Here is a 24,443-nt window from a genome sequence, read left to right on the forward strand (position 1 = left end):
CTTCTTTGAAAATTAAATTATCTACTCCTTGGGGTGACCTCGGCTGTTACTGTTCACTTCTAAATAGTTTTTCATGAGAATGAAAAGGAAATTCCCCAGGATGAATTTGAACCTGTTGGTTGCCCCATGCCATGTGTAATGTCCAGATCACCCTCCTGTGTTCAGTTACCAGGGGGTTCCTTATACCAACTTGGTAAAAACTTGGTGCTGGGTGAGTGAGGCGGGTGGGTAAGGAAGGTTTCTAACATTGAGAAGCCTCCTTTCCAGCTCAGGAGAAAAGATTACATACAAATCAAACAGGTGGGAAAAAGTGAAGTCACATGCGGTGGAACAATTAAGAGAGATCTCGTGAGAGCTGGGAGCGATGGGTCTCCTGTGGCTGAAGAGTCAAGGCCCCTGGGTGTGGACACATACACACACACATACACACACACACATACACACATGCTGTCCATACTGAGATGTAGGTCGTGAGCTTTTAACATCACATGTAGAGTTCTGAGATGCACACAGGAATGGTCCATGTTCAACTTTGAAGACTAATTCACGACATTTATGGAATTCCCGAGCAGGCCTTTGGTCTGTCCACTTCGAGGCTGCTCTTACAGTTACAGTGCCATAGCGGCTGACATTTCCCTGCTTAGTGTTTACACAGTATCAATTCTTTCACGTTTTCAGCATAAGCAAGCTACAGCATACTTTTCCTTAGTAGTGACAAAATTATGCTGAATTTAAAAGAACCTACCAAATTGAGTGTGTGTGTTTGTGTGCGTGTGCATGTAGCCATGTGTATTTCCAGTGTCTGCACACACATATGGACGTGGACTTTCAGTGTGTGCACATGTGTGTGGACAGTATGCACTTTTTCTCTGCTGAACTTACAACTTTAATCTCTGCCATCTCCGAAGGGACTTTGAAAACTGGCAAACCCATTTAAGGCAAACGCCCCTCTGAAATGTGTTGTATACAGTGCAATTTAGTCTCATTCCAAAGAGAACCATTCCAGAACACTGATATTAGCTTTTTTGATGTCTCAGAATATTAAAATTGGTTTTAATAATAGATGGTTTTGTCCATGACTTTCCAAGATTGTCTCAGGCTTCTAGAGGTAAGACTAACATAGACATCGGTAACACAGTGTGTCTCGGGAAAACCTGCTCAGTCCTTCATAAAGCTACACACTCCAGTGTCTGAGCCCTTCCTTGTAAACAAACTTTAAGCACACCAGCCTTGAGATGTGTGTGGAGTATCACATCTGTGCTTGTCAAACACTGTTGTCCATTCACAGCTACCCAACCAGCCCTACAGGGTTCCCTAAAAGAGCAAATCCTAGCCTATCTGTGTTTGAGCTGCAGCTTGGAGGATGAGTAGGCCGACCTGACCTGAAGGTGCCTTCTCTGTGGGAACAGGAAGAGTAAGAGGGACTTGGGGAAAGGGACACCTGCTAAGAACATGGCAGAACAGTGTAGGTCACGGCTGTCAGGTAAGGCTGGAAGGACCAAGTTAGTGCCTTCATGTGTTTGTGCATCAATTCCCTAGGACGCAGGTCCTCACTGCTGCATTTACAGTGGCTGAGACTGTTTACTACAGGGGCTCCCTGGCATCTTTCATGCAGTGGGTTGCTCAGGCATCTGGTGCCACGCGAGACGCTGGTGCTGGAAGCCAGTGGTTACATCCCTGGTATTCCACAAGGAGTCTTTGAGGGTAACCTGTCTCTACAGTCAGTGTCCTCTGAGGAACTCCCTGAAATAGGAATAATCCCAGAAGAGGAATTTTCATCATGGTTTCCATGGTCTGCTAATCTTGCTGAAAACAAATAAATTTAATTTAAAACAAACAAACAAAAACACGTCTTTTACAATTTCACAAATAAGGGCTTAAAATGGAAATACAAATACTACCCAATTGAAATTGCTTTCAAGATCTGTAATCCTCACCATCTAATGGCATCAAGCAGATGCAATTATACTCCAAGGCCCTGGGGACTTAGGGGGCTTTTTTCAGTCCTCACCACTCTCCTGGTCTACAACAAGCCTTGTCTATCATTCTCCAGGGTTAGTTCACAATTTGGCCAGAAGGATTGGGTGAGGAAAAGCCCATTTCAACCCTATACAACTGTAAACTTGTAAGATTCTGCCAGTTGCCTGATACTTTTTCCAGATTTGGGGGTTTTGTTTGTTGTTGTTGTTTTGGTTGGAGATTGGTTGCTTTTTTTTGTCTTCTTTGTGTGTGTATGTGTGTATGTGTGTTTGCTAAAAATATAATTGAAGACCTTGTAACTTAAGTAGATGTTGTTGCTGTTGACTGGGTTGACTTTTTGATATCTTGCGTGTGTGTGTGTGTGTGTGTGTGTGTGTGTGTGTGTGTGGTGACCTTATAACTTGACTTACGCAGATGTTGCTGTTGACTGATGTTGAGGGAGAGCCATCTGAGAAAGTAGGAAAGTCAGGATCCCTATGCTTACTGCACTTCCTCCTTTGTTTGCTTTGCTTTGGAGGAAAGCTGAGTTAGCTCTTCAGGTGTAAGTACTAAGGGAAATGAGAGAGACGGGGAGGGGCTCCCTACATGAACATTTATAACATGATGGGTATTACATCTGGGGCTTCTCCCAGCCTGCTTTTTCATATGACAAGCATTTGTTTGTCAATTCTAAATCAGAGCCATGTGGCTCTGACTGTTTCCAGGTCGGTCCACTGGAGAAAGTAGAGATGGACGGGGTAGGAGAAGGCCTGACTGGTGTGTTCTTCACCACTGCAGTCTTAGGGGTCCAGGTGCAGGTACCCTGTCTCCATGGCTCACTTAACACCCCTAGCCTCTCCCCATGCCTAGCATGAAGTAACTGCATAGTGGGTAGCATGTTAGGTGTCACATGACAAGGTGACATCCTTCCAGTTACAATCCGAATGCCCCTTGTTTGGGACCAGTAGAGTAAATCCATAGTTTTTCCAGGGTATCCAAGCAGCCGTTTTCTTCATAAGGAGGCATACAGGCAGCAGTTGTTGCAACGTTTTACATTGAATGTGTGTTGTGGCCTCGTTTACACTGTTGGGGGCCTTTGTTTGGGCACCTTTGGACTATGGTTAATGCATTAGATGTTAAAAAAGCTAGTGCTGCTGATTAACATAGCTAGCCGCAGGAGCCCGAGCAGAGAGAATGTTGTTTGAAAGCAAAGGTGTCTGTAACAAGTGTGGGTTTGACCAGGCATTGAGTGATGGGGATTAAGTAGGGGATTAGGAGACATGGCTGAACACACTGAATCTGCAGGGTCATGTGTACTAAAGCACATCTCTTCCGCCAAGTGTCCCAACACCACAGTCTTGGCCACAGTACGAATGTTCTAGAACAAAGGTTAAATGCCCATTCCTCTGAGTACAGACAGCCCAACACTATTCTCATGACTCTCTAGCACACGCATCTCCGCCGTCTCCACTTTTATGCAGTGCACAGACCGTAGATACCTTTCTTGCACAAAACAAATTTGCCAGGTTTCCATACATGTATATACACAGAATATGATCACATTTCACTTATATTCATATTCACAATGTATTTGTGGGTGACCAAAATGGACCAATCGATGCTATTGAAAAGACTATATCTCCTAGTAATAACACTAAGAGGAAACACACTAGAGTGATTTAAATCCATGCAGAGGGATCATTTGATAAAATTCAACACTTGTTCACAAGAAGTTACCAACAAGAAGCGCAATGCAGATGGAAGTAGCTTCTCCTACCTTGTGAAGGATGCTTAGGAAAAGTTGACAGGAATAGAAGCCTTTCAATTAAAGCGAAGGAGGAGATGGAGATTCCTGCCAGCGCTGCCAATGTTTACTGTTAACAATGGATGGCACAGTCAGCTCAGTGCATCAAAGCAAAGAAGGTGTAAGAATGCGGCGCTTGGGAATAGCGCATTCAAGAGGCTACCCATATCTCAAAAGCTGGAGACTACTTGGTAATGGTCGTTCATTAGATGTCCTGTGTCATTCTCTGGCGAATGGGCACATGCTGAGCCTCAACGGGTCACAGTTTGCAAGGGGTTTTTTAATGGACGATTTTTTGATTATTTCCATTTGACCCCTAGAAGCTTTGTCTTTGTTTCTTTTGACTGTTTAATGACTTATTCAGTACATCCCAAGCTGATGGGTACCGCCGTGACATTATCATAAGTCACTCATTGAGCTGTGGTTTGTCTTCTGGTGCCTGGACCACATTAGTGTCATGTTTGACTGAGGAAGGGAGGGCTGTGAGGGCAGATGCTTGCCAAATATCTGCTGATAAATAGCAAGTTTGCAATGCTTGGCTAGAAGTAGAGAAATGAGAAACAGACTGTCACTATCTGAAGCTCCAATTCTATGAAGGAGATGCCATCCACACAGATCAACAAGCATTGTTTCTTTCCAATGGTCTACACAGTGATAGCATGCAGAAGAAGTAATCTTTTCAAGGAAGTAAAAGCACGGGCTGGATTACAGAGAAGACGACAGCCTCGGCAGAGATGTGGACACCTGAAGTCGCAGCACTTCCTATAGCTCTTGACAGTAACACCAGTGAGCACACTGGACAGGAGGACAGGAAAGACTGGGACACAGTTGAGCAGACGCTTTGAAATATCTTGTGTTATACGCCACTGATAATGTGAAGCCTCAGAGATGTATAAATACTGATACCAATGCCTGCCAAGCACTGAGCCAATTCATGCATTATGCATCTCTCTTTCTCTCTGTCTCTTTCTTTCTGTGTGTGTGTCTGTGTGTGTTTCTCTCTCTCTCTCTCTCTCTCTCTCTCTCTCTCTCTCTCTCTCTCTCTGTGTGTGTGTGTGTGTGTGTGTGTGTGCATTTAGACTTTTCACTGCTAGTACCCCTGTGGATGCTCATAGGTTTTCTTTCCCACTGAACAAATCTAACATGTCTCTCTGCTAACATTTATAATGTTGCAGTTGGACATGGATTAAAACATTCTGTGCTGCAACCAAGTGCTGAGAAATGTTCTAAGACAACAAAACAGTTTACTGCAGGACAACAAAAACAAAGAAGTGCTTGCATCTCTAGTCCTGAGAGACAGTCTAAGATAACAAAACAGTCCACGGCGATACAAGGAACTGCTTATATCTCCAGTCACACTAACCAAGGAAGTTTCTTTAAAAAAAAAATTAGACGTGAATATTTGTGAGAAACATTAAGAAAATTTAGAGGCACTTAGACCATATTTTGGGACAGCATATGTTTTTTTCTTCACCATCTCGTGAAAATTTTGTCTGAATGAACAGCCTTGAAATAAACAAACCAAAACGGTTCAGTATAGTTGCTTAAATTTCACAGTGTTTTTCTAGAAGAGAGACTAGATCAAAATGTTATCCATAATCAGAACGCTATGAATTTCAACTGGGACCTTTTCCATGGACCTAAAGGATGACTTAGAAGTAAAACATACACCTACCTTTTTAAAAATACATTCTAGAACAAGAGAACACCATAGTACCTGGTGTAGATAATATTAAATCAGTGATCTATCGGCTTTACAGACTTTATGCTTTAATATATGAAACTGTGTGTGTGTAAGAAAGAGAGAGAAAGAGTGTGTGTGTGTGTGTGTGTGTGTGTGTGTATAACAAAGATAAGAAAGTCTTAGACAGCTGAAAAATCAGAACATACTTACTGTAAACATTATGATAGTTATCTGTGGCTAAAATATGGATTTGGAAGGAATTTCCTTAATTATTTAACCACTATTTTATATTTTAAGAATGCAGGATAGAAAGATTTCCAAGTCATGCTTAAACAGAAAAATCCATCATGTAGAATAGCGTCTAAACATTAATTTGAACCATTATCCTACAGGAAATGTCAGGATCAATAAACTGCTCTACATCATCACATATGCAAAGGGTTTTAACGTCTGGAAATGCTTAGTGTATAAATTTGAGCAAAGCATCCTGAGCATCTTAAGTAGGATGCTTCCTCCGTGGGAAAGCAGCTGCATCAAAGATGGCAGCTGGCATCAGTTCAGTGAAGAATGCAGGTGACTGGCAGGGATCTTGTTGACTCACACAACAGGGTAAAGACTCAGGAGCCCTCACATCTGCCTATCTGACTTTCCTTCTCGATATTGCAGCAATCGATTTAAGCATCTATTTTCTAATGTGGTGGTTTGAATGCAGTGTTCCCCATAGGCTCTTGTATTTGAACCCTTGACTTCAGGTAGTAGTGCTCTTTGGGAAGGTCGTCAAACCTCTCAGAAACAAACTTTGCTGGAGAAAGCATTGCCAAGGTCTAACTTTAAGGTTTTGCAGCCCTGCCCCACTTCCTCTTTTCTGTCTCTCTTTTATCTCTGCTTTTTGTGTAGGGATGAATTGTGATATCTCTATTTCCCTCAATGTCCACTCGACTCACACTCTGACTCTCATCCCTTTCCTGTCATGGAGGACTTTATCTCCTCTGGAACTTCAAGCTCAGATAAATCCACTGCACCTCTAAGTTACTTTCAGTCACAGTATTTTGTCACAGCAGCAGAGAGGTAACTAATACAGTAAAGTCCCACACGGGTGGGCATAGAGAGAAGACCAGGAGTACGAGACCACAGAGAGTGGCAGAAATGCTGCTGCACAAATGAAAACAAATGAAAGCAAATTCAAAACAGGTGCAAAGAATCTGCTGCAGCAAAAAGAAATAACAATCTAATGCGTCGATAGTATCATCAGTGAGTGTTCCCTCCTGGTTCAAGAACACCCACTCCTTGGATACCAAAATCCAAAAATGCTTGCATCTCTGAAATGAAATGGCATAGTGTCTGCGAAAAACTTGTGCATATCTTCCTATGTGCTTTAAAGTCTCTATGTTGATTATAATACCCAATCCATTGTAATGCGGCATAAATACCTGCCCCTTCTTGTCTGAGGATTAGACAAGAGTGGAACCTGTAACTATGAAAGAATAGCTGGAAAGAATAAGCTCAACCCCAACATAGCCACAAAGTCCTGAGGAGGGAGAAAGGATTGCGCATCTTAGAAACAACCCCATCAAAAATGCTCAAGTTGTTCTGTTAGGATGTTGTCCCTTCCTGTAGGCAGACTACTTGGTATTAAGAAAAACATCTCTTGCTGGCAGACCATAATCTCCTCTTATCTGACAGAGGAGAGCCAAGGCATGACATGGGGAGGGAGCCTGGTGCAGGACAGTGGTCGTGGAATTAACCATGGCTCTCCACAGTGACTGTGTAATCAGGATGGGATGCTCTCACACTTCCGTGTTCCCATTTGGATCCCTGTGTGGACATTCCCCACAGCCCAAATTTTGGTAGAAATCAGATCCCTAATGCTTTTATCCTTATGGAATAAAATTAATAATTTTCCTCAATTCTTTTGATAGGTTACTTCTTCCATTAAAGAAACCTGTTTTCTGAGATGGGGACTCAAGATATCTGAGTTTCTCAAGATACCAAAGATGAGGTTTTTCCATTAGGTTTTTGTTGTTGTTGTTGTTGTGGTTACTTAGGTAGAACTAATGCTCAAGGCAAATGAAATATTGACTGCAGTTGGTCTCAGCTGTTGGGACTGAGGGAGAATGTAGCACCTTAACATGAAAACAGGCCTGCCTGCTAGCTACAGAATTCTTGGAGAAGTACTGCAAGGGATTCTCTAGAGTTTTCATTACTACGGTATCAAGTGCTTCTTCCATCTTGACTAGCACATGTACATCCACACTCACACATGTTCCTAGAACATTTATATAAACAAATAGATTATATATATTATATGTACACATATAATATATAATATCTTATAGGCTATATAAGATATATATAAGATAATATATACATATATAATCTAAACATAGCATATACAACATAATCTATAACAACAATGACATATGATATATAAAACTTTCTTTTTTTTTTATTCCTTGTCTCTTTCACATAATTCATCTTGATCCCATTCATTTCCCCATCTTTTTGCGTCAGTCATCTGCCCATGCAACCTCCCAAAAATAAAATAGGATAAAGTTTAAGAGAAAATAAAGAAAGGAAAAAAAATCAGTCTCATCATGGAAGCTGTAGTGGGACACAGTGAGTCACGCAATAAATCCTTTAGTTATACATCTTTATTTGCAAATGTTTATTGCAAAGAGTCATTGGTCTGGTCTGAGGCTTCTGGTTGCTATACTATCAGTGCTGGGCCCTCACTGGGACTCTTCTTGGATATCCTGTTGTTGCTCTGGGTAGTGGAAATATTGTTGATTTGGGTCTGCAGGACTGGCCCCTATGTGCTCCAGTAGATCACAGATGGGGTCAATGGTGGGGTGGACCAGCTCATAACCCTGATTCTAGACCTGGGTTTTTGGTCAGCCAGCCAGCCCTCCCTTGTCCTCACCACCAGGGGGAGCTCTTCAGCATTGCCCTGGATAGTTGACCCCAAAGAGCAAGGGAAGGGGTGGGGCCAGTTCTCCTGCTTTCAGGGAGAACTCTACTGCTTTCCCAGGCAAGGTATAGGGGCCACTCTCCCGAGTGTCTTCATCCTTTCCCACAAATGATGAAAGGGAGATGTATGATGGGCCAATTCCTGGAAAGCGTGGGCTTTTATTTTCTTGAGTGTTGTTACAGAATGTACCATTTGGGCAATACTACTTGGGCTTTTAGTTTGAAAAATATAAAAGTTTCAGGCTATATATTTAGATCATTATCTGTAAGTCGTGACAGGAAACACTGCCAAAGCAATAGAATTCTAATTTATCAATGTCGTTTATAAAAATGAAGTCATTTAAATATTCTTATTTAAAATGAACATAATTTCCCATTGTAAAACTTTCAAAAGGACAAAAATAAATGCAATTCCATGGGATTTTTAAATGGAGAAATATTGATTTTAAACTATGTTCTCAGTTTCCCAAATAATTTAATCCAGCATGGAGCATCAAACAAAAGCTCTAAATGTCTCCCACCAGTGAAATGAGAAGCAACAAGGACTTGACCTTAGCTGTGTATACCAAAGATGCCTCACTCATGATGTGAGACTTTCAGATTAAATAAATATTCCTACTGCTCTCTCTTAGCATGGGAACTCTTATCTGAATTATGAGTCTGTAAGGAGACAGCTTTATGTAAACCCAGATGAGAGTCAGTTTAGAAGACAATCAATTTCTACCTCATGATCCTATCACAGATAGAATGGAATGATTCTCAGAGGACCGTAGGCGAAACCTAAATTTAAGCTTGCTTTCCCAGCTAGAGAAATACAGTCCGCTGTTTGGCATACACTCATTGTTGTACTTGACAACTACACATCCCAACTATATTGTTCTTCTTGTGATGCTTCACTCCTGTTTTACAAGGGAGGCAGCTGAGCGACTATCGAGGGTATAGTGGAATAGAACGCCGGACGGAATCCGCTAGGCTCTCCTGCTTGGCGCAGGTGTAAACTTGAGAGTGAACAAAACTTCAGAGGAAAGACTGACCAACCTTCCTTCTGGAAAGGCTGAAGGGCCGCTTCCCTGCACACCCAGCACTCACTGGGAAGTCGTGGGAGGAGGAGAAGATTTTCAGGTGTTTTTCCTCATTAGAGTGTGGAGCTGATAGGCCAAGAATTTTAGGAAGAAATGGCTCAATTCTCAATTATTGAATTGTAGATACATTTAATAAAAAGCACTAACTTCCGTCAGCCTCAGTCTAAAGGGCCAAAGTCCCAAGTTTTGTTTGAGCCAATGAAACCAACGGTGGAAGCAGCCCCACAACAGTATCACTGGTACCCTAGAGAACATGTTTATCTTTTTATTGTTATTTTTATTGAGCTCTACATTTTTCTCTGCTTCCTTCCCTACTTTTCCCCTCCCCTTCAACCCTCTCCCAAGGTCCCCATGCTCAGGAGATCTTGCCTTTTTCAACTTTCCATGTAGATTAGATCTATGTAAGTCTCTCTTAACTTGTTTATCTTAATGTGACATCATGTCTGGTGGCTCTTAGCTGAGTTGCTGCGATTATGGTCCTGATTTGACCCTGAGAGGCAGCTCCGAGAACAAATAGCCCCTGTACCGTCTCTGTTATTTCTCATTTTAAGAATCCCACATATCTTGGTTTAATCCAGTGTCTCTTGGTCTTTCTTGGCAAAATTTGCCTTTGTGAATAGAAGGGAGGCTTGGAGGTAGAGAAAGGGAACAGCTAGGGCAGGAGACAGGATATGATACTAGGGGATTTATGATAAGAATATAGCACGAAATGTCCACAGTGGAGTCAACTGTCTCTTACAGTTAATAAATACTTATGAAGTCAGAAAAACAAATCTCTTTAAGTGTTTCTATGACACTGATTAGCTTTATACAGAGACACCAATTAGGAAAAGCATTGGTAATAAAAGCTTGGTTCTTCAGAGAACAGAAAGATCTCCCTCTAGTCTATTCGTAGGAGATCATAGATTTTTGTGACCTAATGAAGGACACTACTACCCGCCATCATTATACATATCTCACCAACATTCGCGGGAAGAGGGTCCTGCAGATTGTGGGGCCCCTGTGAGAGGTACCTTGAAGGCTTCATAGAACCTGCCTCTCCCAGTGTGTGAGGGACTGTTCACTGTGAAAGCTCTCATGACCAGAGATGTGGCTCCATAATCAAGTTGTCAGGGACCTATAACAGATGAAGCATTATAGACCAGCTTTCTATGGTTTCAGGTCTGTTTGCCCAGCCCACTGCATCCAAACACACAGCTGTTCCCAGCTGACGAAATGAAGGAGGCTGGAAGTACGTGGAAGCACACGCAGTCAATACTGTATGCAGCACAAATTTTGATTTGTCTTAAAAATAAAAGCCAAAAGTCAGATAGCAGGACAAATGCTGAAAGATCAGAGAAGTAAAGGAGCGGCCCCTAGAGAGACTTCTTACCTCTGCTGAATCCTCAGACCGGCGACAAGATCCTGTCTCCATAAATTTGCAGACTGAATGAACGACTTGCACTCCTGTCTCCTCTGCCTTATCTTCCTCTTTCTGCCCAGCCATATCCCTTCCTGTCTCCCTGTGTTGGGATAAAAGGCATGTGACTCCCAAGTACTTGGACTAAAGCTGTGAGCCACCACCGCCTGGCTCTGTTTCTCTTTTAGAATGGATCGATCTTGTGGATCAGGGTGGCTTGGAACTCAGAGAAATCCAGCTGTCTGCCTCCTGAGTGCTGGGATTAAAGTTGTGTGCCACCACGGCCTGCTCTCTATGGCTAACTAGTAGCTCGCTCCACACTCTGATCCTACGGCAAGCTTCATTTGTCAGAAACAAACAAATTATCACCACATTTTCTGGCAAGAAACTACAAAGTTTTTGTTTTGGTCAGTGCTTGTTTATTTCCTTATAATATTCCGAGGTGATAGTTCCCATGTATTCTTTGAAAAACAAGATCCCAGAGAGTCCTGTCAATGCCTCATCTTATCAACACAGCCTCGCCTCATCTCTTATTCAAAAGCCCTCAAAACTCCACATAAGAAAGATTAAAATTTGTGCCGGCTCTCAAGTGGATGTGACATACTAAACATTTTCTTGGAAAGAACATAGTCATTCAAAGAAAGGAAGGGCATCTGAGCTCAAGGTCACCCATTACTTCCCTCAAGGGTAGATGTTCCTTTTACCCAAAGGGACTTTCTCATCTCATTGCAAGACATTTGCCAGAAAAAAAAAAAATGTCTGCATCTCTGACTTTCACTCCTGAAAATAAAGAATTTAAGGGCATTTTAGCGAACGAATAAAGTAGATACATAGATCTTTTCACTTGAGATGTAAGTGTGCAGAGCCAAAGGCACCCACAAATCACACCCCGAGCAGTAAAGAAGAATTTCAGCAGCACCGTTGATTTGCTTATTCTCTTAGTCTGTCTGCAACATAGTACAGAAAGGAATGTCCAAAGCATTGTCGGAGAAGGAAAACCAGCTTGCTGTTATGTGAAAACATAAATATATATTATACTGCACACAGATGTGCACACACACACACACACACACGTGCACACACACAGACCCTACATCCTTTTTATGTGAGAAGACACGGGAGTTCTTATTTGCTATCCTACACCTGGAAGAATCCAGATTGGCTGCTGATAGAAAGCAAAAGACATGCTGAGGCACTAGGCTTGCTCACTTCCTCTTTGGGACCACTGTAATGCCCATCACTCCCCAGTTTTATCATGGAGGTCATTGAGGTGTTAGGCTTCATTCAGCCAACTCTTAATTAACTCCCGGGTTGTGCCATGGAAGCTCCCAGTCCCCTGAGATGTCCTTACAGATGGGTGACGCAATAAAGACCTAGGAAGGCTAGTGTGGTATGCGCTATATGTTGTCTTACAACTTTACAAAATTAAAAAAAAACGTTTATTATATCTAAAAGTTTTCTGGCGGAATCCTTAGGGCCTTCTAACTGTAAGATTATTTGATCAGCACCCCTCCTTCTTTGTTTCCCCTTTTATGCCTTGTTCTTGCCTTACTGCTCTACCTCAGACGCCAACCACTAAACTGAAGGAGAGAAATCAGGGAGGGCATTCCTTTCGCCTTCCTGGTTTGATAGCAAGTATCTTCTCTTTCCCCTGTTTAGTATACTATTGACTATAGATTTGTTGTGGAAATAAGGGTGGAATTGGGACTCGGGGAAGATGCAAATGGGAGTGTATGGGGGTGGGGAGGCTGGAGAAGTTGCTAATTCACACATTTTTTTGGAAAATGCCATCATGAGACCTAACACTTCATGTGTTAATTTTGAATTATTCATCCTATGAGTCGTCATAAAGAATAGTGCTGCCCAGAGGGACTCTAAGGAAATGTCACTGCTGTGAGCCACAGGGAAGTGTGGGTGTTTCCCCGTGTAAAATCATTCACTATTGCCCTAATACAGTTTTCACATTGTCTTTATTGTCCACTGGGCTTCTCTGGCTAATAGCAGTGTAGCAAGAATGCAGGAGCAGCCTTTACATCTCCACTGTGTGCTACTAGTGGGCTTTAGCGTTAGTGTTGACCGTTTGGGTGTCCTTTCATGTTCTGAGTCTCATGTAAAGCCATGCATGTGTGTGGAGCAGTGATCTAAAACCTAGACTTGGTATGTAAAAGCTTATAGGTATTGGGAGACCAGCGTGCCTGAGCCCTCAGCTGGCAGGTGACAAGAGGAGCTCCTAGTGTCTAATGATATCTGGAGGATTATACAGGGAATAAAATCTTACCTGGGTCTAATGACATTCGGAGGATTATACGGGAGTAAAAACTTATGGGAAGACTTGCTCTTCTACCCACATGCGGTGATCCGTGAACTGCTCCGGTTTCTGTGTTCCTTCATGTTCAGGACCCGAACCAGAATAAGAATGTGCAGGGGATGATGAAATGGATTACAGAGGAATTTCATGGTCTTAAAGGATAAGGAGTATGTTCACTCATGCATGCACGAGCACATATGTGCTGTGGCATGAGGTTGCTGTTCTGGCCAGTTATGTGGCAGAAAACAATGCCACTTGTGTAAGGCCCGATATTGTCACTGTAATTCACACGGCACATCAAAGGTTTTGTCCAAACGGCAGTGAAAAGCACAGTGCAGGCATTATACTTCTGAAGCGTTTATCTACAATGACTTAATGGGCCTGTTCAGTTCAAAACATCCAAGCACTACAGACATGAAAAATACTGTGATATCAACATGTGTAAGGACTGGCTATGTATGTACACGGTATGCACACCTATGTGCACTTGTGTTTGATTCAGCAAAGCCTTGCTAAGAACTTTCCCATGTATATCTTTGAGGACGCACACTCTTCATTCTCTTCAGCATCTTCATCTGGTTCTGATGATGTCATATTGCGGTTGCTCTGATGACGTCATATTACAGTTCTGATGATGTCATAGTACAGTTGTTGTTCTCCCGAAGTAATCCAGGGTTTACTCCATCCTCTGCAATCATGTGCAACTATTGTAAGCAGTTATCATGTCAGCATCATATTTCCTCACCCTTCAGCTCGCCGCTTCATATGTTCAGTCTTTCTCCTCGCATGGGAAGCGTATGGCACAAGGCTGTAAGTCTATCCATGTTCTTCACTCCAGTTTCTCTCACCCGTGTTGTTTCTGCCTCAGTTTCAATTGACTGACTTTTTGTAATAGGTTGTGGGTTTTGAACTTGTTTTAAACCGCAGTTTCAGAATGGGTGCTTGATATTGTAAGTTTGCCCTACTTCTGTGCCATTTGTTACCAGAAAAAGTCCTAGAGTTCTTTGCTGGAATTTGATTAAGTTATGTGAATCCAGTTTGAAGCTTTGGGTTCTTCCTTTTACAACAGTTCATTGGAGCAGGGCAACGTTTAGTCTCTGGCAAGCTTTTCTCCCTGAGGGAGAGAGATTATTCCTGATACCCAAATAGCCTGAGGATTCGAAGCTTGTCCACCCCTGCTTGTGGGAGCTGGCACTATGTCCTGCCGAATGTGTTTGATCTTTTTGGATAGGCCCTTCCTTCTGCTGTGTGATTTCTTAGGTCTTCCTCACCTCTGTCCTCTCTCTGAGCAGCTGTTTGCTCGTCTTGCCCCATTTGAAATGGCTGGAGGAGGAGCTGTCTGTATCTCTGGGATGTTTAGATTGGTGGGTTAGTTGGTTTTGCTTGTTGTTTTTGTTGTTGCTTTGTTTGGTTTTGCATTCCTGTGCATGTCTCCCCTTTCTGACTGCAGCCATGTTGGCATCCTCAGATCCCTTCTCCATCTCCTCCACTTCTTTCCAGGTCTGAACCCGAGACTCTTTTCCATTCCCTGGGCCCCTATCTAGGGACATCTTCAGGGCTGTTGCCGCCCCCCTCAGGGTCCTTCCATTTACCACCAGCAGGCAGTCATCATCCTCTCACTGGCTGATGGCTGGCATCTCAAACGTTGCTGTTTCAGGTTACTTTGGGTACTTTTGACCAAAGAGTTAATTTCCGTTGCTGTATCTTGGTGGTGAGCAGGCCACTCTGCGATCATGTTAGTTCGAATCTGGTGCGGGAGAATTGTCTGTATTCTGTCAATCATATTTTAAATAAATGCTGATTGGCCAGGCAGGAAGTAGAGGTGGAGCAAAGAGAAAGGGAGTATTCTGGGAAGCAGGAAGCTTCCTCTGTCATTCCTGCCCAGACCACCAAGGAAGCAACATGTGAGCTGACAACTGGAAAAGGTACTGAGCCACATGGCTAACACAGACAAGAATTATGGGTTACCATAAGATGTAAGAATTAGTTAATAAGAAGACTGAGCTAATGGGCCAATCAGTTTATAATTTTATGGAGTCCTGTCTATGATTTTCTTTGGGGCTTGCCGGCTTTGGGGTACTGGGTGGGACAGAAACCTCAACAAGCAGGCCCCTTCATGTTACACGAATTAGTGACTTTCCCTGCTTGCCCAGCATCCTAGGTACCACTAAACTAATTCTCAGTATTTCCTTTGAATCTTTTCTTTGTGGTCTCAGGTCTATTTGGCCTGCATAAGCGCCCACGCTTGGTCACTTTGTGAACACGATTGAATTTGCTTTTCCTTTATGGAGGCTAGCTTTCTGTCTCTGCATGCCACGTTAAGTTATTGAATGAGAACTTGATAAATGCACACCGAAACAACAAGTATTCCGCATGCACATGAATTGGTTTGTATATTCAGCGATTGATGGAATGGCTCTAAGGATGCTTCCCCCCTTAGCATCTGAGCTATGGCATGAAAATTCTTCTTGGATCGTCTCCATCTCTCTACTTTCCTTTTCATCTGTAAACTGTTTTAGATTTTTCAAAAGAAAAATAAGCAGCAAAACAGGAGGCTCCACATAACCATCTGAATTGGCTCCCCAAATTTATTTGAATTCATTTTGAATGGGCTTATCCGAACCATGTTCAGTGCGATTTACCCATTCACCAAGCAAATTCTGTAACTGCTTGAAACTGGTGATGCAAGATAAAAAGTAAAAAGTTCTTTTTCTTTCTCCTGAAAACTTGTAGTGTATTGTTGAAGGCAGAATTTGGGAATAGTGAAACACATACCTTGTTTCTCTATCATGAGCCGAAGGTGATGAGCGACGGCCATCCTCTCCTGAAAGTGAAGAGAGATGGGGGCAGCGAATGAACTCAGGAGGCTACACTCACATGCCCTAGCAGAAAAGGGAGCAGGGGCACAGCCGAGTAGCTCACAGATTTTTGAATTAAAATGTTAAATAGATGGTTTTACCCTTGATAACTGAGATAGAGAATCCATGGGGAGCACATTCGGAGGAATTTCTTAAAATTGCCTTAGTTGATATTCTTATCTATTAATTTCTACCAGAATAGTAAGACTGGTGTGTGTCAAATAATAGTAACTAACTCCTTAAAATAGTTTTTTAAGCAGACATATTTCTCTATTGTTCAGCGGTGTGCTATTCATTCACAATTCCTCCAAATTTGGGAGGTGTTTATAGCAGTAAGCTGTAGAAAACAGATTCAGTTAAGCTATCTGAGGGACCACAACTGAATTGAATTACTGGCTAACTTGGGGAATTAAGGGAAACAGATTGGTCTCACTGTTTCCTAGGCTTTCATAATTAGATAATTCACACAAAATGCAAGCATGATCCAGCCTCAGAGGTGGGTGGGCTGAGTTTTGAGTTAAATGTTCAACTCTTGAGAAGATAAAAACATGGAGACAGATGCCTTGTTAGAGACTTAGATATAATGAACTCAAATTGAGTAGCTAATTTGAATTTATTATGTCACTGCTAGCGTATGTGTGACAGTCTGTCCTTCTGACACATACCAGCCCAGACACTGGAGCCCACTTTCCAATGCCAAGTACCAGCCACAGATTTCAAAGGTTGGATATCTTCAGATGCAAAGAAGCTATGGATTATTGGGAGTAGTCTCGTGGGTATAATTATTTAATTATTATAATTATTAAATAATTATTATATTAAATAATTATAAATATTAAATAATAAATATATAATATAAAATAGGTAAATTTATATTCTATAAATATTAATATATTTAATTATATAAAATTAAATTTATTATATATTATATATAATAAGTATATTGTATATAATATATAATAAATATATAAATATTAAATAATAAATATTAAATTTAAATAATTAAATAATTATTATAATTATAAGTAGTCTCGTGGGCCATAATTATTCTACTATCAACATTGAAGCTATTGGTGCTTGAGAACTACACAGTTCACACGTCAACCCCTCGGATGCTTTTTTGAGGGTATGCTATCAAGGCATTCCTGGACACTTGCCCAGCCAAGCTGACATGGGGCATCAGACAATCATGCTGTATGATTCTTGTGGTACCACTCACAATGGGCATGGAAGGGTTAAGATGAGAGCTTATTCCTCATCTGTCCGATAGCCTCTATGCCAAGTACAAGAGAGAGCAAGCCTGTGTTGCCTCCACCTCCCCACATGTTGGGTTTGTAGAATTTACAAAAGCTATTGTTCCATGTAGGAGGAAGCATCCACAATTTTACTGTCTGCAGAGAAAAACGAAGGCATCCATTTTTCTAGTTTTGTGGGAGTGAAGTTAGTGTGAACTGATAGGAGTGGTTATGGGTATTAAATCAGAGAAACACATATAATGTTTATATGTTCTGTGTTAAATTCCTCTTGTATTACAAGCATATGCCCTGAGTATTTCTTACTGCAGAAAAGGAAGAAAGTGATAAGACTGCTTAGAATAAGTATAACAATGGTGAGATGAGAGTATATTAGCCTTTCAGGTTAAGCTGTTGTCACCGACATACAAGGGTGTCCATTTCTAGAAACTCACTAATTCTATATTTGGGAGATTGGTTTTTCAAGCATGAACCCAGAAACACGGGGAGAATAAGAACCAGGTTTCCCTGTTTTCAGTGACAAACTAAATAAATCTAGGCTGACATAGATGGACATATCTAGAAAGAATTAACATAGCCACCAACCCAGATTTTGAGCTTAGAGGGACCTGCTTCCCAGTTGACAACTGGCTGGCATTTAGAAATTGTATTCAGGAATTTCCAAGCTGATAAGAAAAGTTGGCTCTGTGTGCCCAAAGTATTTATGGAAACAATGCAGAAAGGAATGAATCAAAATTCCCTAAAATGTAGGAAGGAGATGAAATAAAAAATAAGACATAATAAATGAGATAGTCAAAGTTTAACCTGATCATATCCATATGATAGAAATTCTGATAAGAAAAAACGCCGGGACAGAGACCATATAACAAAGCCAAAACAAGAAAAAAACTAATTTTTTATTTCAAATAGTTTCCAAAATGACCGAAATGCAGGTAGTTGATCAGCTAGTGTTGCCCTTCTCAACTGTGTCACTGGGAGATAAGAGTACAGGAAGTATTCCTCTCTGAAGAAAATTCATTCTTGACCTAAAATCTCTACCAATACCTCGATATATGTAGATTGTTTACATATAGTTTGACATGTGGAGATGCTTTATGAGGGTAACGAAGAGTGTGCTCTTTGTCTTGAAGGCGTCCTTACTTAAGAATGCGACTCCAGGATTTACTCCAGCCAATAGGAAGCCATCTAAGGGATGGCTTTCCCAACAAGAAATTAAAAACAGAATGGAGAGCCTAGCACAGAGCTACAGAGCATCAAGCACAGCTAAGCTTGCTTTTCTGTTGGTTTTTCTTTGAGACTTCTGTACATGAGTACACGTCTTTCTCTAATGTCCCCCAAATTTCCTCCCCTTCACATCCTCCCCCTCTCCCCACATTTCCCTCCACGTTTCAAGCACTCTTTTTTTTTTTTTAAGAAAGCCTACTGTGCTCACTTACTGTGGACTTTGCTCCATAAGTGTAGGTATAGGACCATCTGTAGGAATGTGGGTAACTTCTCATGGGTCATATCCCTGAATTAATCTGACTCCTCCCAGCAGCCATCAACTGCCAACAGTTGCTCAGGAGTAGGATTTCATTAGCCTCTCTGTCCTCCATGCTGGGACTCTGGCTGGCTTGATCTTGTACGGGTCTTGTACACTCAGGCACAGCCACTGTGACTTCATGCATACAATGCTGCTGCTGTGTCCTGAAAATGGCTTAGCTCTTGCTTTATATTTGAGTTAACACTGATTTAAAATTTTACAGTATGGACATAAGTTGGTGCATTACGTTGTTGGTTTTCCCCTAGTGAAACAACCTTTACTAGTGATTGGAGGAACTGTGGCACAGAGCTGCCTCAACAGTCAACTATTTTCCCCTCATTCAGTACCCTTAGTATTGATTGCCAAGTACCAGGCACATTTCTATCACCTGTGTCCTATTCACACCCCACCCAGACACTGTGTCTCACTTTATAGGTCTCTTCAAATCTACTCTTCCCTGAGCTCCAAACCCTTCACCCTGTGGTTATATGTGGGCAAGGGAGAATGGAGGAGAAACTGAGAGGTGTCATAGGGGAATAGAGGGAGGAATCCTACAGGCTGCACATCCTCCCTGTGCTGCCAGGACACTCCCCTTTTCCAATGCTGTGAAGCTTCTCCCAAGGCTGCTAGCATTCATTATTCTGGTTCTAAGGTTTTCATAAAATAGCTAAACTAACACCAAATAGGCAGCATTGTGAGCAATTTATTAAGAAAAAGGAAGATGTCATTTTAGGTGTTTACCATGTTTACACATGCCGTTTTCTTGATTTTCTCAATTCCATTGTCTACACAGGAGAAACCATGGGTTTCTTTGGAAGGTGACTTGAAAGTTGTCTGTTAAGCGACAGTTTAACACAAATATGGTTTTGATTTTGTGGAGCAGCTTTGAGTGTCTTAGGCCCCACAGTTTTGCAGAGGGTGGCACAGCCTGAAAGGAATCCCCACTGAGCTGACTGTGCGCTGTGGGGTAAGACATGCTTGCATCCTCTCCTCCAGGAGTACCAGCCCTGTAACACTAACGCGTGCCCAGAGCTGAAGAAGACCACACCGTGGACGCCCTGGACACCTGTCAACATCTCGGACAACGGTGGTCACTATGAGCAGCGGTTCCGATACACTTGTAAAGCCCGCCTGCCGGATCCAAACCTGCTGGAAGTGGGGAGGCAGAGGATTGAAATGCGGTACTGTTCCAGTGATGGTACCAGCGGCTGCTCCACAGATGGTAAGGGGCTCCTGGGGGGATGGGCACCTGCGTGGAAAGCCTTTGAAATGGAAAACTAGAGGGAGCCCCCCGTTTAAATAATGCTGTGCCTAGGGTTGATCCAAAATAGTTTTCATGACATTTATTTCGTATTAGAGAATATGATGAAAAGAGTAGTTGTCATAAAAGTAATAGCTGAAAAGTAGATTTTCCCCTTTTGAAAACCCTAAAGTAGACAGGCAGTGGTAGCACAGGCCTTTAATTCCAGCACTCAGGAGGCAGATCTTCAAGAGTTCAAGGCCAGCCTTGTCTACAGATTGAGTTCCAGGACAGCCAAGGCTGTTACACTGAGAAACCCTTTCTCAGGGGTGCAGGGGTAAGGTGGTGGGGTGGGGGTGGGGAGACTAAAGTAGACAAAGACAGTGGAAGCCTTTTGTTTATTTATACCATGAAGTGGCTTTTCTATTAAATAGCACATTAGATCCATCGATGCTAATAGTGCTTTGCCTTAGTGGTCTTGTGAAAGTTTTGGATGTGGCTGTGGAGAGCCAGGGCAAACCCAACCCTGTACTCTGCCTGTCCTGGACACTGCCCATGGTGGCACCACTGGCGGGTCTCCCCCTGGACTTCCTGCAGGAATGGTTGAGTCTTTTCTCCAAAGTACATTATTTGCTTTCTTCTTCGTTTTTTTAAAAAAAATACTTTTATCTAATTGCATAAAATTTATCCTAGTTCTTGAAGGGCAAGAGACCCTCACAGCGGAGTGCCCAGAGGAAGGCTTTGTATGAATGACAGGCACATCTGAGTCGGAACACCCACAAGCCTCTCTCAGCACTCAGTGATCTTTATTGATTCTCCCATGAGTGCTGCTGTTCAGAGACCGATGTACGACACAGGGAGGGTCATATCGATGACATTTATAAAGAACTCGGTGCATTCTCCTGTCCCAGTCAAGTTGTAAGGGGTGGGCTGCATTGCTCTCAGGCCACAGGTCCCCATGCCTTCTCTGGGAGCGGGGAGCGTGCCTGGTGACAGAGGAGTAACCGTTCTTACCAAACACTCTTCACTTCCAAAGCACCCCTCCTCGCCGTCTGTATTTGCAGGCTCTGGCATGTCTCAGACTGCTGATGCCTACAGTTCAACAACACACAGCCTATTGTTTTCTCAAATGGAGTCTACTCTGATGAAGGGTCTTATGAGCATAAATGTACAATGTAGAACTAAAACCATTACCTGAGCGAGGGGACGCAGATAACAGTCACCTTGGCTTCTTTTATAAAACCCTGCTGTTGCTCAAAGAAAAGATTCACTTAGAAATTCCAAAGGAAGGGTAATAGGAGGTCCAGATGAAATGTGCACATTCTGCAAAGGTTGATCTTTTCAATTTAATAAGATTACAAGATAAAATATGAGAATTCAAAGATGAATTTCAACTAGGCGGTGGTGACATACACCTTTAATCCTAGTACTCAGGAGGCAGAGGCAGGTGGTTCTCTGTGAGTGCATTCCAGGACAGGCTACAAAGCTACAGAGAGAAACTTTGTCTAAAGCTAGAAGGATGGAGCCAGGCTGATTTCGTAGCTGACGAAATTAAGACACCTTAGAGCTAGCCTGTGGTAAGAAGAAGGGTGTGCTCTGCCCAGCTGACCTGACCCATGCCTTCCTGTGAGCTGACTGGTAAATTCAACTCCTTGTGTGGTTTCTGTGTAGTATGCGTTTGGATGTGTCCTAGGAGCCTGTCCCAGTTAGTTAGAAACAGGTTGTAGCGCTTTCTCTCCACCCTCAGTGGGGTCCCAGGGCCCTCAGCTTGATCCTCATGGGGTTGGAATGGGGAGAAGGAAGCTTTTTTTTTTTTTTTTGGTAATCATATCATCTGCTGATTTAAGAGTGAGATTTACTTTATGAAAATCAACTCATTAATTAAAAACTCCAAGTTGCAATACCATTTCACAGTGAAATATTTTTTAGTAGAGTTTTGTTGCTAGACTAGTCATGGGCAAGAGTTTTATCAGCAAAATGTTTCAATTATGTTAATAAACCAGACAATGCTAAAAAAAAACAAAAAAAATGAATTTCAGGTATTATTTCATTTTCCCCATTTTATTCTATATAACATGAGTTCCATGGCACTAATTGCAGAAAGTCTACAAACCCATAGAAACTGAATAGTACTCAACTGAATCACCCCTGGGTCAAGAAAAAAATAAAGGAAGAAGTTAAAGACTTCCTAGACTTCAACGAAAATGATTGCACAACATACCTACACCTGTGGGACACTATGAACTCAGTGCTAAGAGGAAAGTTCACAGCACTAAGTGCTCACATAAAGAAAACGAAGGAAGCTCACACTAGTGACTTAACAGCACACCTGCAGGCTCTAGAACAAAAAGAAGCAGACTTACCCAGGAGGAGCAGATGACAGGAAATAACCAAATCGAGGGCTGAACTCAATAAAATAGAAACAAAGAAAACAATACAAAGAATCAATGAAACAAAGAGCTGGTTCTTTAAGAAAATCAACAAGATAGATTATATCTCGTATAACGTCTTAAATATAGCTGTGTTCGATAAAGTCTTTCAAAGTCTAAATTGAAAACACATATCCTAAAATATTAATTGTGCATCTTCAATTCACACTTAATTGCTTTCCTTCATTTCACTTGTTTGGTCTGACGACCTTTTCGCCAATTTACTTACACTCTTAATCTGTTTGATCCTTGACATCCATCTATTCACTGTGCCATCAAAGGGAAATATTATAATTTAAGCATGGTCTATCTGCTATTCAGCTACAGTAGCATTTTGGCTTGTGAAGTGTGAGAAGGGTTTGGTTGACTATTAGGGCAGTTCTAGACATAGAGCATACAGCCTATAGAGGGGAAAAACTCCTGCAGAATCACATTTTGGGTTTCCTTGGCAGGACTTTCTGGAGACTTTCTACGAGCGGGAAGATACTCTGCTCATACTGTCAATGGGGCCTGGTCAGCCTGGACTTCCTGGTCCCAGTGCAGCCGAGACTGCAGCCGGGGCATTCGGAACCGGAAGCGTGTTTGCAACAACCCAGAACCCAAGTATGGGGGCATGCCATGCCTTGGTCCGTCCATGGAATTTCAGGAGTGCAACATTTTACCCTGTCCAGGTAAGTGGATCACAGTGTGAAAGACTGGGAAAGCCGTGTGACTGCAGCCTTTAGGAACCGAAGGCCAATAGAGAACTCTGTCTCTCTATCTGTCTCTCTGCCTCTCTCTCTCTCTCTCTCTCTCTCTCTCTCTCTCTCTCTCTCTCTCTCTCTCTCCCCCTCCCCGGCTCTGGTTCTGTATGTGTGTGTCTCCTATCTCTGTCTCTGTCTCTCTCTCCCTTTGTGAGAAGTATATTCTTGAGAAGTGTGTGGGGTGATGGTGGTACCTCTCACCTGTTGTTCACTGGACAGGATGAATGAAACAACTAAAGAGGCCTGGATTCTCACCCATCCTCGCTGTCTGGTCCCAAATCATTCCCCCTGCTTTAAAATTTTCCATCAGTCTCTATTCAGGCACGCAAGCAGCTAGCTTAGGGCTAGCAAGGCTCTCCTTTCATATCGCCTGGTTCAAAGACAAACACAATATAAAATGAATTATGTCTATGTTCTTTGGATTTGATAAGAAACCACACATTCCCATGAAGCACTTTGTCTTGGTTAGGGTTAGTATTGCTATGATGAAATGCCAGACATGAAACATGACCAGAATAACATGAGGAGAAACAGTGTATTTCATTCACTGTTCCATATAACAGTTTACCATTAAAAGCAGTGATGACAGGAACTCAAACAGAGCAGGAAGCTGGAAGCAGGAGAAGAAGCAGATGCAGAGGCCGTGGAGGACTGCTGCCTCCTGCCTTGCTCCCTCTGACTTAATCAGCATGCTTTCTTATAAAACCCAGGACCAGCAGCCAAGGGATGGCTGCATGAGAGGCTGGGCCCTCCCCTATCAATCACTAATTAAGGCAATGCCCTACAGGCTTGTCTGTAGCCGGAATTTATGGCGACATTTCCTTGATGCTCCCTCCTAGATGGTTTCAGCTTGTGTCAAGTTGACATAAAACTGTGCAGCACATACTCAGAGCTTACTAGTTACTAGTTACTAGTAAGTAGCTAGTAAGCCCAGTTACTAGTTTGTTGTCCCCAAAATAAGTGTTAGTCACTTTCAGGACGCAGCAAATAAAGACATACAAAATTATAACAGGTGAACCAAGCTGGGTACCATGAGCCTTGTATTGTGGGGTAGGAAAGAATTAGCCAAAATGGCAAGCAGGAATGATATTGTGTGTAGGAGATTAGTTCTAAATATTGGATACATTGGTTTTAAGGGCATAAAAATCTTAACATCTATTCCTGTAGATACATACAACTTTCTAAATCATTTGAG

General features: G+C 42.3%; 1 protein-coding gene across 6 annotated transcripts in view; it reads left to right on the top strand.

The window, feature by feature from the left end:
* Sema5a (semaphorin 5A) overlaps window positions 1-24,443 on the top strand; it is a 438,077-nt gene that overhangs the window by 392,188 nt on the left and 21,446 nt on the right. For all 6 annotated transcript variants that reach the window (XM_085676576.2, XM_048457013.3, XM_085676579.2 and 3 more), the window contains 2 exons: window positions 19,833-20,058; window positions 22,958-23,176. In XM_085676576.2, coding sequence (XP_085532702.1) covers window positions 19,833-20,058; window positions 22,958-23,176 — 445 coding nt within the window. The remainder of the gene's footprint in view (window positions 1-19,832; window positions 20,059-22,957; window positions 23,177-24,443) is intronic.

The sequence above is a fragment of the Myodes glareolus genome, chromosome 15, assembly GCF_982192425.1.
Source record: "Myodes glareolus chromosome 15, mMyoGla1.1, whole genome shotgun sequence".
NCBI classification, from domain to species: Eukaryota; Metazoa; Chordata; class Mammalia; order Rodentia; family Cricetidae; genus Myodes; species Myodes glareolus.